The sequence below is a fragment of the Vulpes lagopus genome, chromosome 14 (genome assembly GCF_018345385.1).
Source record: "Vulpes lagopus strain Blue_001 chromosome 14, ASM1834538v1, whole genome shotgun sequence".
Taxonomy (NCBI): Eukaryota; Metazoa; Chordata; class Mammalia; order Carnivora; family Canidae; genus Vulpes; species Vulpes lagopus.
The window spans coordinates 36,098,548-36,116,110 of NC_054837.1; the positions used below are offsets into that span (position 1 = coordinate 36,098,548).

At 59.0% G+C, this 17,563-nt stretch overlaps 1 protein-coding gene across 1 annotated transcript in view; it reads right to left on the reverse strand.

Annotated features, from left to right (window-relative positions):
* GALNT9 (polypeptide N-acetylgalactosaminyltransferase 9) overlaps positions 1-14,748 on the reverse strand; it is a 75,618-nt gene extending 60,870 nt beyond the window's left edge. Inside the window, exon 1 of the mRNA XM_041728346.1 lies at positions 14,435-14,748. Within this exon, the coding sequence (XP_041584280.1) occupies positions 14,435-14,672 (238 nt within the window). The 5' untranslated portion in view covers positions 14,673-14,748. The remainder of the gene's footprint in view (positions 1-14,434) is intronic.
* Between the last annotated feature and the right edge of the window lie 2,815 nt (positions 14,749-17,563).

Consider the following 17,563-nt stretch of genomic DNA (forward strand, 5'->3'; position numbering starts at 1 on the left):
CCAATCTAACACACCTGCTATTAATTTTGATGATTACCAGGTGGAAGTAAAAGCGGCAGGCCCCGCTTAGCTCTGTGGGAGATGGTCCCTCCGTGCCCCTGCCTCAGGTCCTGCGTCCCCACTCTCCCCACATGCAGTGGCAAACTCCACTTCAGACAGGTCTGTTAAGGATCTCTGGGGGCCCGGACTAGTGTCATGTTGTCAGTCGCCAAAGACAACCGCCCTTCTGGAACTGTGAAGTTATGAATATTTTGCAGGACATGGCAATACCTGTAAGATATATTCTCACTGCGACCAGTCAAGTGTTTGATAAATCTTCATACATAATGTGAATATTTATGGGGACAAAGCATGCAAAATAAGGAGTGACTGGAAATATCTGGCAAAATGGATTTCCTGGCTCTCGCTCTCACCTTGTAAGCGTGTGAGGGTGTGGAGTGTCCTGTGGCCTGCTCCATCCTGACCTCCCCAGACCTGAGCTCAGGGGGCAGCAACACATCCTTCATGGTTCCAAGGCAAACACTTGGGTCCCTTCGGCTTGGGTGCCAGAGCCAAGCTGCCACAACTCAAACCCCACTTTCACCCATGTACTGACTGTGGGCAAAATACTCAAGCTTCGTGTGCCTCAGTTTCCCCATCTGAGTTAAGGTGACAGTGCTCCCTTAGGGGACCCACACTCCCCCCCAGGGGCTCCCCTGTATTCCTCAGGGTCCCCTCCAGCCACAGGGCCTTCACTGGTTGGCAACATCCTGGGCCAGGGGGGACAGTCCAGGGCCTGTCTGGGGGTGGGGGCAGAGTAAAGAATACCCGATCCAAGCTGGCCCTCACTGAGTGCCAGGCAGGTCCCTACCTCCTGGGTCCTTCTGACCCCAAAGGCCCCAGGTCAGGGATAGAGAGGCCGGGGTTGGGGGCCTGCCCTTCCAATGCCTGGCAGGACTCTCGGGAGAGAGGAGATGGGGAAGGTCGAGAATCTGGCCACACGATTCCTGCAAGGCTAGAACACCTAACACCTATGCTGTCTTTTCTCCTCATCTGTGTTCTACAGCCCTGGGAGGGAGAACACGCCCCACACCCCTGTTCTCAGGGGGCAGCTAGGGCTTCTTGCACCTGGTAGCAGTGCCTATGGCTCCATGTCTCTGCCCCCAGCAGGGACTCCTTTCTGTTAGGGCCTCACTGGACACGAGGCTATCAGACCTACACTTGGCTGCACATAGGTGCATTTAGACCCAACTTGCCTTCCTGCCCTTCTGTCCTCCTTTAGCCATTCAGGATATTTGCTTCCCTTTCTCAATGTTTGGCTTTTCTCACTATGCAGGATCTCCTCCCATAGCCATCCATACATCCACCCACCCCCTCATCCATCCAACCACCCACCCATCCATCCATCATCCATCCCCTCACTCATCCATCCATCCATCCACCCACCCACCCACCCACTCATCCAAGCATCTAGCCACCCAACCACTCATCCATCTATTCATCCACACACTCACTCATCCACCCACTCACTCATCCATCCATTCATCCATTCATCCACCCATCTACCTGTCCATCCATCCATCCATCCATCCCTCCATTTAGCTACCTGTATTCATCCATCCATCCATCCATCCATCCACCCACTGATCTACTCATCCATCACCCACCCACCCACTCATCCAAGTATCTAACCACCCAACCATCATCCCTCCGTCAACCACTCACCCGTCTACCTTCCCACTCATCTACTCATCCATCCATCATCTATCCACCCATCCACCCATCCATCTACCCATCCATCCACCCACACACTCATCCATCCACTCAAACATCCTTCCACCTATCCAGTGAACAAATACTTATTAAGAATGTGTTATGTGCCAGGCATCATGCTACCCATCTGTTCAAATACTGCCCAATTTCAACTATTTTTCTTCCTTTGCTCATATTTCTGAGGACCAGCTATGTGTCAGGCACTTGGCTAAGCACTTTGTATGCATTATCTTTTTTTTTTTTAAGATTTTATTTATTTATTTGAGAGACAGGGAGCATGAGCAGGGGTGAGGGGCAAGGGGGAGGGAGAAGCAGACTCCTGCTGAACAGGGAACCTGACTTGGGGCTCAATTGCAGGACCCTGAGATCATGACCTGAGTAGAAGGCAGACACTTACCCACCTGAGCCACCCAGGTGCCCCATTCGCATGCATCATCTTATGTAATCTCCTCAAAATTCAGAAGGATAATCATTCTTCCTATTTCACTGACATGGAAACCAAGGCTCAGAGAGAGGAAGTGACTTGCTCAAGGCCACCCAGTTGGAGGTTGGACCCAGATCCATGTAACTCCTTATGTAGCTCCAACGCCTCCCCTTCCATGAAGTCCCCCTGGCCATCCCCATCAACATGGTCCCCCCTCTTGTGCTCCTCTGAATTTCTGCATCTCTAGTACTTGGCTGTAGACTCTTGGAGGAAGGCACCATGCTCTGAGCACCCTATTATGCTCCACAACAGACAGCTTTCTGTGAAAGAAGTGTGAATGGATTAAGCCACTCCCTGATGCCCTTCCCCGACTTCCTGAGGAAGCCTGGGCACCTTGCATTTCTCAGCAGGGTGGGCTGCGTCAGGAAAGGAACTATGGGCTTGGTCAGGTGGGGTCGGCTGGAAGATAGATGCACTGGGGTGAATAGGCTGAGCCATGTCAGCCACTCATCCTACTGAGTGGAGACCACAGGCTGGGCAGTGCTCCAAGGCCTTTGCACGTTCCCCTTGCTCAATTCTGGCAGCAACACCATGAGACAAATGTGACCGGAACCCACCTCACAGGCGAAGAAGCTCCAAGCAAGAAGAAACCTGACCTTGCCGTAAGGGGTGGGGTGGTGCCCACCGTCCACTGGCAGCCCACGTTCTAACCACAGCACTCTCCTCCTGCCAATTAAGATAAGCTCGTTTGCTTCCCTGTCCACTGCTAAGTGCTCAAGCACCCAGAATATTAACAGGCATTTTCCACAATCTGCTCGAAATGCTGTGAAAATAGTCCCTGCATACGGCAGCCTGTTTCTCAGAAATAAAATCAAAGCTTGCTGGTTTCAGACAGGGGCTACACACAGAGCTGATCTGACCAAACTATTCTGCTAAAAATAAAAATAGTCCCTTTTCTTGCTGGAAGAGGCAGGAGCTATCATACCTGCCGCTGATCTAAGCTAATGTTCTCACCGGTCTCCAGGGAGGTGCACAGGGCAGGGACCCCAGAGCCAGACATGCCTGGATTCCAATCCCACCTCTGGCAATGCCTGACCTGCCTTGGCCCAGTGATGGGAGGACCATCGCCTTCCCAGGTTGCCACAGGGGTGTCGTGGCAGGGCCCCGGGCACTCAAGTGGCACCTCCATCCAGTGCTGTCACCACCAGGTGTGCGGGAAAACACCTAGGACAGCTGTGCCCCCGACAGCCCAGGGTGGGCCATGAGCAAGCCCGTTCCTGGGGTCTCACTCGGAGACATGGCAGTTGGGAGGAGGCCAGCGTGGGGAGGGAGCAGCCTTCCTCCTGAGAAGGTTCCCTAGGAGATGCACCCCAAGAGCCTGCTGTATGTTTCCCCAGCCTCCCACCTGTCCCCCCCAGCAAACACCAGGATGGAACCACCTGGGGGGTTGAGGAGGGAGCCAAGCTATGGGGCTGGGGCCAAGGTGGATCCAACTGCACCCCGCTCCCTGCAGACCTTCTCCCAGGCCTGCTCCCACCGCAAGCCCCCCGCACCTGGCCCCTACAAAGTGAACACTGACCACCTACGTCCATCACGCAGAAGGGGGCTGTCCTCCCGGTGCCTGGGGTCCCCCTCGCCTGACACGCACTTTCCCAGGCCCCCTGTCGGAGCCAAAGCCAGAACACAACCTAACACATGCTTCCTTCTTAAACCTCCATCTCGGGCTATAGCCGGGCTTTAGAAGGGGGGTGCTGTGAGCCTCCATTCTCAGCTGGTGGCCTCGCTTCCGGCCTTCCTCAGAAAATGGAAGAATCGGGAAACAACCTCAGAGTTCCCACCCATCTGCTGCCACAAACCCGGCCTCTCAGGCACTCCTCCCCCCACGCACCCGCGCCCTGGTGCCCCCTCCAGGCGGAAGTACCCTCCCTGCTCTGTCTGCTGCACCGACCTGTACCTGCCAGTTCTCGGTGAGGGGATGACCCTGGGGACATTGGATGCTGTGGTTGTCACAAGCAGGGAAAGTGGGTGCCACTGGCATCGGGCGGGTGCAGGCCAGGGGTGCCGCCTGCCACCCAGCCCCACGTCTCCTGGGTCACCGCAGAGCAGCTCGCTGGGTCTGATTTCTCTCTGCCCACCCCGTCCACCAAACTGCCTTTATTGGGTCACCAGCGCCCTGCCAGCTGGTAGCAGGACAGTGTGAGGACTGACCTCGCAGAGGGAGACAGAATGTGTGCACACGAAGAAAAGGCCATCTGCAAGCTGGAGGAGTGTTCCCACCAAAACCCCGAGCTGCCAGCACCTTGACCCTGGGCTTCCGGCCTCCCGAACCCTGAGACAACAAGCATCTGTTGTGTAAGTCGCCTGGTCTGTGGCAGACGCTAAGGGCAGCCTGAGTGGACTCCCACGGCTCCCAGCTTTGTCTCCAGCACAATCCCCACAGCCGGCTCCCTAGCCCTCCCGCCCATGCACTGGGCACGTGCTGCCCCAGGACTTCGGCACCTGCCGGGCTGGGAGCAATTCCCGCCACCCCTGAGCGACCTACCCTCACTTCGGTCTCCACTGACACGTCATTCTCTCCCTGAGGCCTTCTCCGGGCATCCAGCAAAGACGCCGGTGCCTCCCCGACACTGTCCTTCTCTACCTTACTTTGCTCCTAGCGTTTGTCAGTATTCAAGTGTCCATATAGTTTGCCTGCTGTGGTCAGCAGGATAACGGGCTCCCAAGACGTCCGTGTTCCAGGTCCAGAGCCCGAGGATGTGTCCAGGTACACGGTGAGGAGGGTAAGGCTGTGGATCAGCTGACTGGGAGCTGGCGCCGGCAGGCGCATCACAGGGACCTTCACATGGAAGACGGAGGCCAAGGGGGCGGGACGGGGTGCGGAGGCCGGGGCTGCTGGGCTGCAGATGGAGGGTGGGCCTGGCCCGGGAAGCAGAGGCCTCCACGCAGGGAATCCTGCCCCTGGTGCCTCCACCGGGAGCGGCCCTGAGGACGCCCAACTGCAGCACCGAGAGAACAGCGGACTCTGACCTCCTGGGCCCACGGAACTCCGGGTGCTGTGCTGTGCGGCTCAGTTAAGTGCTAACTTAAGCAAGAGGAGATTAAATGAGCTTCTCTTTCAGCCTCCCACGCCTCCTCAGCGGACGCAGGATCCTCAAGGGTGGGGTCCACGCATGGCTTTGCTGCTGTGTCCATGGGGCCTCTGGCTCTGCCTGAACATGCAGGTGCTCAGTGTTTGCTGAGGGGTTGAACACGGATGGTGGTCAGCGGGGGCTTCAGCCCCAGACGCAGTGAAGGGCCTCAGCTAGACTCGGGCCATAGGCAGAGCCACCCTGCAGGTCACTGACTCCCACAGGCTGCACACTGCGGACGTGTGGCACCCAACAAGCTGACCACCGAGTGCTGAGGGGCCTGCTACGTATCAGCAGCACTCCCAAGCGTTCAGAGTGGGCCGGGTCGGCACCATCCTCCTGTGCATCATTCTGGGGGCCGACACCAGGTGGGGGACCTCAGACCAACGTCCACTGCAGCCCCTGACGCCCTTGCTCAGTAGTGGAGAACCTGGCCTACCTCCGTCCACGGCGTGGAAGAGGCCCTAATGGCCTGAAAGAAGGTGTCTATAGGCGACTCCAAATGCACCCCACCACCCAGCCCACCATCCTAGAGAACCAACGTTTCTGCACATGCCCTGTCTTTTTGTGAGCTCAGGAGGTGCTGCACCAGGTGGAAAGTGTTACAAACATCTAAGATGCGCTGCAGTTTCAGTGAGCTCGCCTTGAGATTTCTTCCCTCTTGCTCTCTTAATACACCTGGCAGCTCACAAATGTGGCCCCGGCCCCTCCACGCCTCCCAGGCAACTGGTCCAGGCAAGACAGCCCACCCACAGCTAGGACCCCACAGCCAGGGCTTCACCCCGGCACTCATCCCCCATGCTCCACATCTCCCACGTCCCCCACCTCCCACCACGCCCCCTACCGTGTCCCCTGTACCCCCTCGCCCCTGCCCAGCTGGGCCCTCCAGCCCAGCCCCGCTTCTAACCAGGGCCCCACGGGGGCTGCTCCACAAGGACCTGCTGCAGGCCTGACACCTCGTCGCACTGTTTCCCTGGTGCGCTGCCAGGCCCTGGGATGGGCATTTTAAGGAACAATCGTTCTTGGCTTATTTACTAAAGAATGAAAAGCCAACCACTGAGGCTCCTGAGCCCTCTGGGAAGGCCCACGTGGCAGGTGCACATCAGACCTGACCTGACCGGGTGGCCAGGCAGGTGAGCCTAGGAGGTGGGGCTCCTGAGGGCCCACTGGCCCCTCCACCCCAGTCTTTCAGGTCCAACCCCAATACAAGGACCTTGGGCTCCTGGGGATACACAGTTGACATGGAACTGGTGCAAGAAAACATGTTCGAGTCCATACTACGCAGGAGCTCTTGCAAGGACAACCAGGTTTGGCTGACCCCTGGGCGCCACCTAGATCTCTCGGGCAGGTCCCAGATGGGCGCTGTCACCATCTCCCAGGAGGTGACCTAGCCCACACTTGGCCGGGGCAGTCGTGGTGATGACTTGCCTGCTGCTGATCAGGAGTGGGGCCCTCTGCCTGCTTCGTCACTGCATCCCTGAAGCTCTGGCCCGAGCAAGCATGAGGTCCACAGGGGCAGGTGCATCTCTGAGGGGCGTCCCGGCAGGACATCACTCACATCTGCCAGCCGGCACGCCCACATCTACAGGTGGTGCCTGCAGGTGATACGCTTTCTATGGAGAGGGAGAGAGGACACTGAACCCGCCCAGTGGACCAGCGAGGCTACCAGGAGAAGACATTTATCAACTCCGAGCCCCGTCTACTTCCTTGATTCCTTCTGGGAACGCATCTCCCCCCCTTTCTCAGTGTCCTGTGGTTTAGACGCGATCGACCCAGGTTCCAGGGGTGAAGTAAAGCTGATGCTCCTAACGGGGGAGACAGACAGGGCCAGGCTGCTGGTTCAAGCCTCACCTAATGCCCAACAGCCTGTAGCCCAAGGGCCAATGAGCACAGTGTTATGTCTCTCAGGACTGAGTCTTCTGTCACTTGAAAATCAAAGGTCTCAACTGAAGCCAGAATCAATAAGCCTCCCTTTAGGCTGGAGGAGACAGAGGCTCCCATGGTGCTGCCCCCAAGTCCACACAGCTGACCAATGCTGGGGCCCCAAGGGCGAGCCTAGGCTCTCGCACTGCAGTTACACTGGTGGCTGCTTTACGACTTGCGCATCATCAGACCGAGAGCCTCCCGCCGTCCCTTACAGCCAAGGTGCGCGGCCCAGAGGAGGCCACTGTCCCAGCCCCCAGTCAGCTGCTCAGGGCCCCAGGTCTGGTCTTCCCTCCACCCCCGTGTGGGATCCGTGTCCCTGCAGACCTCTCAATCACCTCACTCAACAGTGTCCTTCATGTCGATGCACATTTTAAATTAAATACATTTGCTTCTTAAATAGGTGATTTATCACCACACGAAGTAGGAAGCCTGTATCATTCATCCAAAACATCAGTCAGCCGAGAAGAGAAGTCACAGGTGGCTACAGAGCCCCGCTGGATGAGCTGCCTATACAAGTCCTGAGCCAAGAGGGGCCATGGTGGTGCCTGCCCTGCGGCCAGCAGGTCCTATACCCAGACAGCGTGGCCTTAACCACCGTGCCAAGAGCAGGGGTGACCCTTTTGCTCAGGCTGGTTCCTCTTGCCTGCAAGACCCCCTGGAGTCTGGAGCTCCCACCAACCCCACTTCTCAGTGAGGATGCCAAGCCTGGAGCTGGTGAGCCTGGAGAGGGAGAGACTGGACCCCAGCCAGCTGGCCGCCACGGCCTCAGGGGAAAACAGGGTCTCCACAGGGGCGGTCTTGCTCTCGGGGACATGAGGCCACATCTGGCCATTTCCTGAGCACAGCAGGTGTGCCAACCAGCACCCAAGGGTGGAAGTGGGGCCGCTGCTCAGCATCTACCGACTTCCAAAAGTGCACAGGCGGGAATGGTCCACACAGATGTCAACAGCATTGGGGGGAGAAGCCCTGATGGGGGCCACACATGGAGCCACAGGCATGGGGGCTAACAGACCTGCACTGTCCAGCCCCTGTGGTCCCTGGGGAGACCTTGGTCTTCTTTTGGCAGAGTTGCCCCCCACGCAGCTCTCGTCTGAATTGCAAGGACCCAAGTGAAACCATGGATGTGCCAACCAGCTGGACAGAATGACATGATTTCTAGAACTTCAGGCAAAGCCTGAGGGGACGTCTCACCATGTCCCCAGCTCCTGGTGTGGCCTGATCCTCTGCCCATGGATGTACCCCCCATCCCCACCTCCACCACTACGTGGACTCTGTCTTCTGCATCCATGCCTCCCCTCCTCGTCCTACAACTCCCCTCCTCGTCCTACAACTCCCTACAACTCCCTGCATGACCTCACCCGAATGGAGCATGTCTTTGAAGACCCTGTCTCCACATATGGGGCCATCCTGAGGGCCTGAGTAGACATGAATTTTGGGCATGATTCCACCCAGTGCACTGTCTCGAGCACCGCACCTTCCCCCTCCCCATCCCTCTGCTTTCTCATGGCACCCAACCATAGTTGCCAGCCTCCCTCCTAGGATGTGAGCCCCACAGCAGGGGGGGGGGCACCTGCATCACAACTGCTTATGGATCCAGACTTGGCATCAGGAGGAGAGCAGGTGCTTACTAAACACGTGGATAAGTGGATAAATGAGACATTACCTTCCTTCAAAGAGGAGAAGGTAAGGCCAGGGCAGGAGGGGCAGAGGGGCAGGGGCGCCCTCCCGCCTCTATTCCAGATCACACCACCCTCCTCCACACGTGTCCTGTGGTCCCCAGCATGCATGTCACACGTCATGGGATGATCCAGCAGGGGTTGGTCCACAGTGTCCTGTGGGTGTGAGAGCCACCCTGCTGGCCTGCGCCACCACCTCCCAGCAGATCGGCACGAGGACGGGAGTCTGCTTTGCTGCAGTCACACATGTGATGTGGGGCCACAGGGAGATCATGCAGCTCTTAAATACCTTTCAGACAACCTGGGAAACAAATTTCTCCTTCCTGTGAATGGCAACCAGACATGCCGACGACAGCGGGTCACCGTGCCAAGCAGTGGAGAGACCATCTCAACTTTGGCCATCCTCACCCCTGCGGACCCTTGTCACCTCTGTCTGTCAGCACCTGGCTGCCTCCCCTCCGAGGGTATCTGGACTCTGTGGAAGCAGAACGCTGGCCCTACGATGTGGATCCCACATGTGGATCCCACCTCCATGGGACACCGGATATGGAAACATGCGGAGACTTGTTTCTGTCGAGTTTCCAGCCAAGGAAGGATACACTGTCCTTTCAGAAACTAGGGGCTTTGAAACATGCGGATTGCGGAGCTGAATTGTAGATGCAATCACTTAGCCCACTTAGCCCGCCCCTTCAGGTGGGACCGCCGCCTGCATGAATTATCCTCAGAAGTGCGGCTGCAGATCTGCAGACATCTCCTCTCTGAGCCAGGCCCCGTGAGGTCCACTTCCCACCCCAGAGCCAGAGGCATTTACCCTGGGCTGGAGCGTCCTTGTGCCTCCTCCCAAACACAGGGCTAGGTCGGCGGAGAGCGGCCCTGCGTCCAGGAGGGGCCCCCTGACTGGATGGGGCCGGCAGATGGGGAAGCACAGGCAAGAGGGTGGGGACGTGGGGACGGCAACACCCAATGCTCTCCACGTTGTCGTGGTCGGGGTGCGCGAGGCTACAACCAGCACTTTCATGCGCCGCCGGAGGGTGGGGAAGACAGTTGCGGCCGCGGCCCTGGCCTGCATCGCAGGAGGCCCCGCTCCAGTGGGACATTCATTTCTCACTCTCAGTGGTGAATCAACAGCCGCAGAGCAGGAGTCATGCGGGCACAGGGCGAAAGGCCGGCCGAGGACGCACGGCTGCCCTTGGGAAGCCAGACCTGCCAGGCCTCGGCGACGTGGACAGCCCACACCTTCTCTGCAGCTGCGGCCAGTTGAGATGGGCAATGCGGGATGGCGTGGCTCATAGCGCGGATTCTGGAGGATGTGGACCGGGGAATTCCGCCTGGACAGGCCCCGACCCGCCGAGGAACAGGAGAGTTTTCCGCTGGAACACGTTCCCCGGCAAGTGCATTTCCACCACAGACCTGCTTCTGTGTACAGAAAAGCCCAGAACCTCTCTGGGGACAGCAGCACCTTCTCCGCATGCCGGCTCCCGGGGACGGGCACGTTGGGCAGGCACACTGTGGGGGCGAGGGGCATGTGGCAGAGACAGCCAGACCCTGGCGGCCCCCGGATTCTTTGGGCACTCTTCTCCGACCCAGGCATCCTCTTCTGCAGGCTCTCACCAGCTGACTCACTCATCCTTTTAAGATGCAAACAGTATGCACCAGACAGGATTTTTGGCGAAAGAAGGACATGGTGTTGGACTACATCGACTCCCACCATGAGACATATCCCCTTTTAAAGTCTCTGGACTTCCCAATCCGCTCAAGGAGAGTGGGTTTCCTGCTACTCAATCCCGATGTGTGTCTATCACTCTGGAGTCTCCCTTTTCATTCACGGAGAGCCGGGCGGGGGGGTGGGGGTTGGTGGTGGTGGTGGCGCTTGGGCTCAGAGCCCCGGAGCGACAGCACCACCCAGCAGAACTTAAACCTAACATCTTGTCTTCATCCCCCTGGTCACCTCCTGCTTGTGGGTGTGGTGCTGATTTGCAGCTGTCTTTTTAAATACATTCATTTTAAGCAAAAGTAATGAATTGTTTAGGGAAAGATCCACTCATTCAGCAAATATTTATGGAGCGCTAACGTCATGCATGGTACGGCCTCAGACTCTGGTGTTAGAGCCATGAACGAAACGGAAAAATAATGGGGCAGGCATCGTGCACAAATACGGTAAAAGTGGCACCAGTCGTACGTGGGTTTGTGAAGCTCCGGAGGGAGCAGAGTCGAAATCCTCTCTCTCCCAGATGAGGGCACGTGGCCTGCTGGGCCGGCAGGGGCTGCTCGAAACCCGGGATGCTGCAGGACCCCCTGGACCCTCTGCCACTTTAGCTGAGCCACTGGACGACCGCAGAAATGCAGGCCATTTCTAAGGTAAGTGCTGTCTTTAACGTAGACCGTCACTCACTTGCTCATCAGCCTCCTCACGCCGTGCTGTCCCGTGGGTTCTGGGCTTTGCTGTCTGCATAGCAGACCACGCTTTGACGTCCGACTGCACAGGTTTGTGCAGGGGTGGGTCGAGTTAATGCGCGTACACTCTGAAATTCAGAAAGTACCTCCCTCTGCCGCAGCCAGCCAACCACAGCCAAAACCTCACCATACGTGGCCCAGTGCCGTTCGGAACCGTGCTCCCTAATGGTCAGAGGGACGTGTCCAAAGGCCCGGAAGGAGCAGGGCAACCAGGTGGCAGCCAGCTTCTCCTCTGCAGTGGGGGAGGCTGGGCCCTGACCGGGCCTGAGGCCCAAAAGCAGGGACTGCCTGTACCCATGTAGTGCCCGTGACCAACGGGGACAGAGCCTTGCAGCAGCTTGGTTCATTCTGAGAAAGAAGTGAACCTGGAAGCCACGGAGCAGGGGAGAGTCCTTGCTGCCCGTCCGGTCCCGGTCCCCAGCACTGGCTGTGTCCCTGAGGGCAGAGGGCTTTCAGACCAGGCGGCCGAGTGGGGACGCTGCCCTCCCTGTGCTTCTCGTCAAGCCAGAGGCTCTCAAACACGTGTCCAGGAGACCCAGCTGCGCACACACAACCACAGATGCTGTACTTTATGTGCCACTGAACATATTCAGAAGGATGATTTCTGGCTGTCAACATTTTTTTATTGTTTTGAGCACTGAATTTAGAAGCAAACTCATGTACATGCAGGATGTGACTATATCGCACTTCCTTAAATATTTTCTCCCTCGTCCTGTGAATTTGGATCTACACGCACCGTTCACTAGATCTTTGCCGAAGCCGATCAGACATTCCAAACAAAGGGCACTGGCTGAAGGAGGGGAGCGGGAAACTCGTCCTATTCCTGGGCCCCGCTCTGCTGGACACCCTTTCCTCCCCCCAACTCCTATGAGCAAGGAGAGACGTTTCCAGGAAGAACCCAAGGCCGAGGAAATGTAAATGATACTTCATGTGGGTGTCTTCCCTCCCTTCTGTGTTCGGGGGAGACTCCCAGGGATCATTTCTAAGCTGGACAGCCAGTCTTGGGGACTGCTCCTGCCCTGTGCACCCTGCCACATGGGGAGCCTGTACCCACTGTTTTCAAATGGCTTCTTGTGAACAAATGTCAACTCACTCCTGTGCTGTCCCTCCTTAGGGACCAACCCCGGACAAGGGGGAGATCAGCTCTCATCACTTCCAGGAACAAATACTGAGTGACTCCTGGGTGGGGCACCATGCTGGGTACACAGCCTAGAAATGGACAGCAAGACCCTCATCAGAGCGGAGTGGGGAGGAGGAGGGAGGGAGGGAGACAGACAGAGACAGACACACAGGGAGAGACACAGACAGAGAGACAGAGACAGAGAGATACACAGAGACAGAGTCAGAAACAGAGAGACTAGAGAGGGACAAGGCAGAGAGGGAGGCAGAGAGATAGACAGGGATGCACGTGTGGGTAAGGGAGGAGAGAGGGGAACGGTTGGGTGGGCAAGGGGCTGACATTGGCTTTCCTGGAACGTTCCATTATGTCCTATTAGGGTCAGGGACGTCTGCCAGAACTCCTGGCCTCCCCTTCCACCAAGAATCCTGGTTCCCTCTCACCTTGAAGGGTGAGATGAGGAGCGGCCCTCAGCGCTGAGCTGGCCGTCATGATGTTACACAACCGGATGTGCTGCCAATGATTTTATATAATCCTCCGGTTCTCCCCATAAACCAGGCCATAACACCTTGACAAATACACTTCAATAAAACTATGTGCTATTACCGGGGCACACAGCTTCTAGGAGATGAATCACACCACCACACCGGCCAAGTGGCCGTTGGACTAAACTTTTCTCCCCTCGTGGCCTTGGCTGAATAGGAGAGGTCAGAAAAGCCACAGAGCTCACTCATGAAAGCCACCCCAGGAGGAGAACTGGGAGTTCTGGGCGCTGGGGAGACAGCAGGTGAGGCTGGGACGGTGCCCTCATCCAGGGTGTCCCTAAGCCTCTGCTGCTCAAGCTGCCGCTACCCCCCAGAAGGAGCCCCAAGAAGACCCCCTTACGCAGAGATGGAGCGTGCAGTCCAACTCCCAGATGCCTCCACCCAGAGCCAGTTACCCACGCTTCCTGAGGAAGTTTGCTGGGGCTGCCAATGCAGAAACCAGAATAGCACAGAACAGAAGGAAAAACCTACTAATGAGGTAAACACACAAACTTTTCTCCCTCCTTGTACCTCAGCACAGGGAGAACCCAGGGTGCAGCGGGCACTTCCTTCCATCTGCCGCATCCCAGTGGAAAAATACCCGTTCCTCCCAGCAGCCACCACTGGCCCCAACCCTCAGCAACACCGATGCCGACCCTTACAGGGAGCCTACACCTCCAGGGAAGAAGCCGGGAGCCCCCCACCAGAAACTGGGCTTGCTTCCCAGGACTGTGGGCTCCCAAGGGCCACAGCCCAGGGTCCATCTGTGGGGTTACACCTGCCAAGCTCCTCGCGGACACCCAACTCAATCTGCCCAGGAGTCACCAGCTCCTGGCTTCACACTCATCCCACAGCAATACTTTCTGGAGGGAGCCCTGAGTATCCCTAGGACAGGAGGCTGGGTAGGCTGAGAGGTCACAGGGAGGCCCCTTTCCCTACCGGCATTAAAGAGCACAGCATAGGCCACCTCTGAAGGGCAGCACTGCCCTCCCCCCAGTTTCCACGTCCTCCGGGAGAGACAGGACTCCACGCCAAGACCCGCACCCCCAGAGACCCCCTCACGCTCCGGCCTGGGCGCTGCCAGCTCTTAAAGCAAGTCCTACAACCTCTTGAGAAGTTCTTTCAAGTTCTCCCAGGGAATAAGTTGGAGACATTTCCCGAGTGGTGATGGGGGGAGGGGTCCAAGTGTCCACTGGGGAGTGGATGAATGAGCCGTCCTCCAGCCCAGCAGTCTGCTAAGGGGAACCCTTCTCTTTCCTACCTGCCTCCTGCCCGGTCTCCACCTGGAGTGACGGGCAGCTCAACCCCAGCCCCTGTTGGCCGCCGGGCCCTGGGGTCAGCAAGGGTTCCGGGGGCTGGAGCGCAGGGCGCTGTGCCCGGCACCTGGGACAGCCTCCCGCAGCCCCTCGCCCCGGGGAGCGCCCCTGGCTCACCGTTCAGCTGGTTGTAGACCACCTCCTCCAGGTGGTCCAGGCGCTGCAGGATGGCTTCGCGGTCCAGCGGCGCGCCCACCCCGGTGTGCCGGGGGCGCATCCGGCCGGCGCTGCGCACGGTCTGCACCAGCCCCTCGGAGCGGTCCTGCAGGCGGCAGTACACGGAGAAGAGGATGATGCCCACGAACACCAGGATGTTGACCGTCAGCAAAGTTTTGATCCTCCGGGCCACCGCCATGAACGCGGCTGGAAGCTGGGGGCCGCCTCACCCGCGGGGCATCCCCGTGGGCCCAGCGGCCACAGGAGCCTCCGCCCGGCCCGCCGCTGCGGGGACCATGAGCCAGCGCCGCCGCCCGGGGAGGGCGCAGGCGGGGCGGGGCGGGGCGGGGGCGCGGGGCCCGAGGGCTGCAGGGGGGCGGGGGCTGCAGGGGGCTGGGGCTGCGGGGGTCCGAGGGCTGCGGGGGGCTGGGGCTGCAGGGGGGGGGCTGGGGCTGCAGGGGGGGGGCTGGGGCTGCAGGAGGGGGCTGGGGCTGCAGAGGGGGCCTGGGGCTGCGGGGGGCGGGGGCTGCGGGGGGCTGCGGGCGGGGGTCCGAGGGCTGCGGGGGGGCTGCGGGCGGGGCGGGGGTCCGAGGGCTGCGGGGTCCGAGGGCTGCGGGGGGGCTGCGGGTCCGAGGGCTGCGGGGTCCGAGGGCTGCGGGGGGGGCTGCGGGGTCCGAGGGCTGCGGGGGGGGGTCCGAGGGCTGCGGGGGGTGGGGCTGCGGGGGGGCTGCGGGGGCCTGGGGCTGCGGGGTCCGAGGGCTGCGGGGGGGCTGCGGGCCCAGGCGCCGCCCCGCCCGGTGCGCCGGGAGCTGTCCTTCAGCACCGGCCCTGCGCGCCCGCCGCCGCCCGGGGGGGGTCCCGGCGCAGGGGCTGCCCGGGCATCCTCCGCAGAGGGCGCGGCCGGTCCCGGGGGCGGCGGCCGGTCCCGGGGGCGGCGGCGCGGGCGCTCGGCTGCCGGGAGGCTCCTGCCGGCCCAGCGGCCACGGCGCCGGTGCGGAGTGACGCGGCCGCCCGGCTCCTCCGCTGCGCCCGGGGCCTCCGCGCCCGCCCCTCCCCCGCGGGGCGCAGGGTCTGGGCGAGCTCCCGGGGCCGCAGCGGGGCGCGGGGCGGGAGGGGGCGGCGGGCGCGCGGATGCGCTTCCCCAGGACGCTGCCTCGGCCTGGATTGAAGCCCAAGCTGGCCCCGGGGGTGGGGCCTTGGGGCGGGCCTGGCCGGGCCGCGCGGTTGGCACGATGGGGCCCGAGGAGGGGCGGGGGTGAGGCGCCTGCGGGAGGGCGGGCAGCAGGTCGGGGCCATCTCGGCGGCCGCCCCATTGACTCAGGCCAAACGGAAGGAGCCCCGGGCCTCCCCCCCCCCCCACCTCCCGCACCCCCCCACCCTCCCCGGTGGAGCTGAGTTCACGGACCGGCGGACGCATCCCGGGATTCAGCGGGACCGGGGTCTCCATCAGGCTGAAACGCGCAACCAACTGGACAGAAAGGCTCAGACCCCTGGGCCTCGGGTTCTCCAGATCCGGTGCTGGACCTCAGGGGAGAGCAGACCTGGTGACCCACCCCCGCCCCCTTCCGCGGCCCCACGGGGGCCTTTACAGACAGGCCGCTGGGTCTGGGTCCGGAGACGGCACCTGCCCCAGCCCCCGACAGCGGGGTGAGCACCGGGCTAGGGCGTCCTGGTACTTGAAACCGTATCTGACACTTAGCTGGTGCTTGGTGAGTGTTTGTTGAATGAATAAGTGATAGAACATTTATTGAGCTACCTTTGTGCTGGGTCCCCAACACAGAGATGAATATGACAAGGATGTTGGGCTTCAGGGAGTTCTGGCTACGTGTGTGTGCATGTGCGTGTGCCTGTGTGTCTGTGCATCCCCATGTGTGTATCCATGGGTGTCTGTGTCTTTGCTTGTGGGTACCTGTGGGTACCTGTGTGTGTCTGTGTGTACTTATTTGTGTGAGTCTGTGTCTGTGTGTGTGTGTCTCATACCTGTGCATCAGGGCACATTAGGGTCTTCTGGCTCTTGGTCCAGCACTCTCTTCTCTAACGCACATTTCGTGACCTCCAGCAGGCCAGACTACCCAGCTTGGACATTTTGTGCCTCCTGGTGGATTCTGGGGAGAGCTAAAACACCCATTTCTCATCCTCATCAAAACTTTCTCTTCTTTCTTGGGACATTTGTCTCAAGAAAGTCAGAGGACCCCCACCAGGAAGGAGACAGCCACTGGGCCTTATGACCTGTTTGCCATGTAAATCACTTGTTTTGAGAGGAGCCTGGGAATTCTGTTTTTTTTTTTTAATTTTTTATTTATTTATGATAGTCACAGAGAGAGAGAGAGGCAGAGACACAGGCAGAGGGAGAAGCAGGCTCCATGCACCAGGAGCCGATGTGGGATTCGATCCCGGGTCTCCAGGATCGCGCCCTGGGCCAAAGGCAGGCGCCAAACCGCTGCGCCACCCAGGGATCCCGGGAATTCTGTTTTTAATCATCAGGAGAGTCTTACAATGCAGCAGGTTTGATGAACACTGGTCTGTTTTTGATAAACAGCCAATCCCATGTCCCTTCTTAGGAAATACTGCATTTTTCTGTTTACAAAATGCCAAGTTGTAGGATGCTTCCCAATTTTTTTTTAATTTTTTTTTTTAATTTACTTATGATAGTCACAGAGAGAGAGAGAGAGGCAGAGACACAGGTGGAGGGAGAAGCAGGCTCCATGCACCAGGAGCCTGATATGGGATTCGATCCTGGGTCTCCAGGATCGCGCCCTGGGCCAAAGGCAGGCGCCAAACCGCTGCGCCACCCAGGGGTCCCGATGCTTCCCAATTTTACAAGGATAGCTTTTAGAATAAAAATACAAAGAGCTAACACACACGGTGGTAAGATTTAGCCAGATACCAGTGTGGGTCCTCTATGGCTGTTAACAGAGTGAGACTGGCAGTAGCCACATTTGCCATGAAAGCTGGTATCATCTAATTTTATAAAAGTGGAAACTGAGTCACCAAGAGGGCCAGTGCCATGCCCAAGTTCATACTGATGGCAAAGCATGGATCTGAGATTCAAGCTCAGACAATTTGGCTCCAGAATCAGATTTAATAACT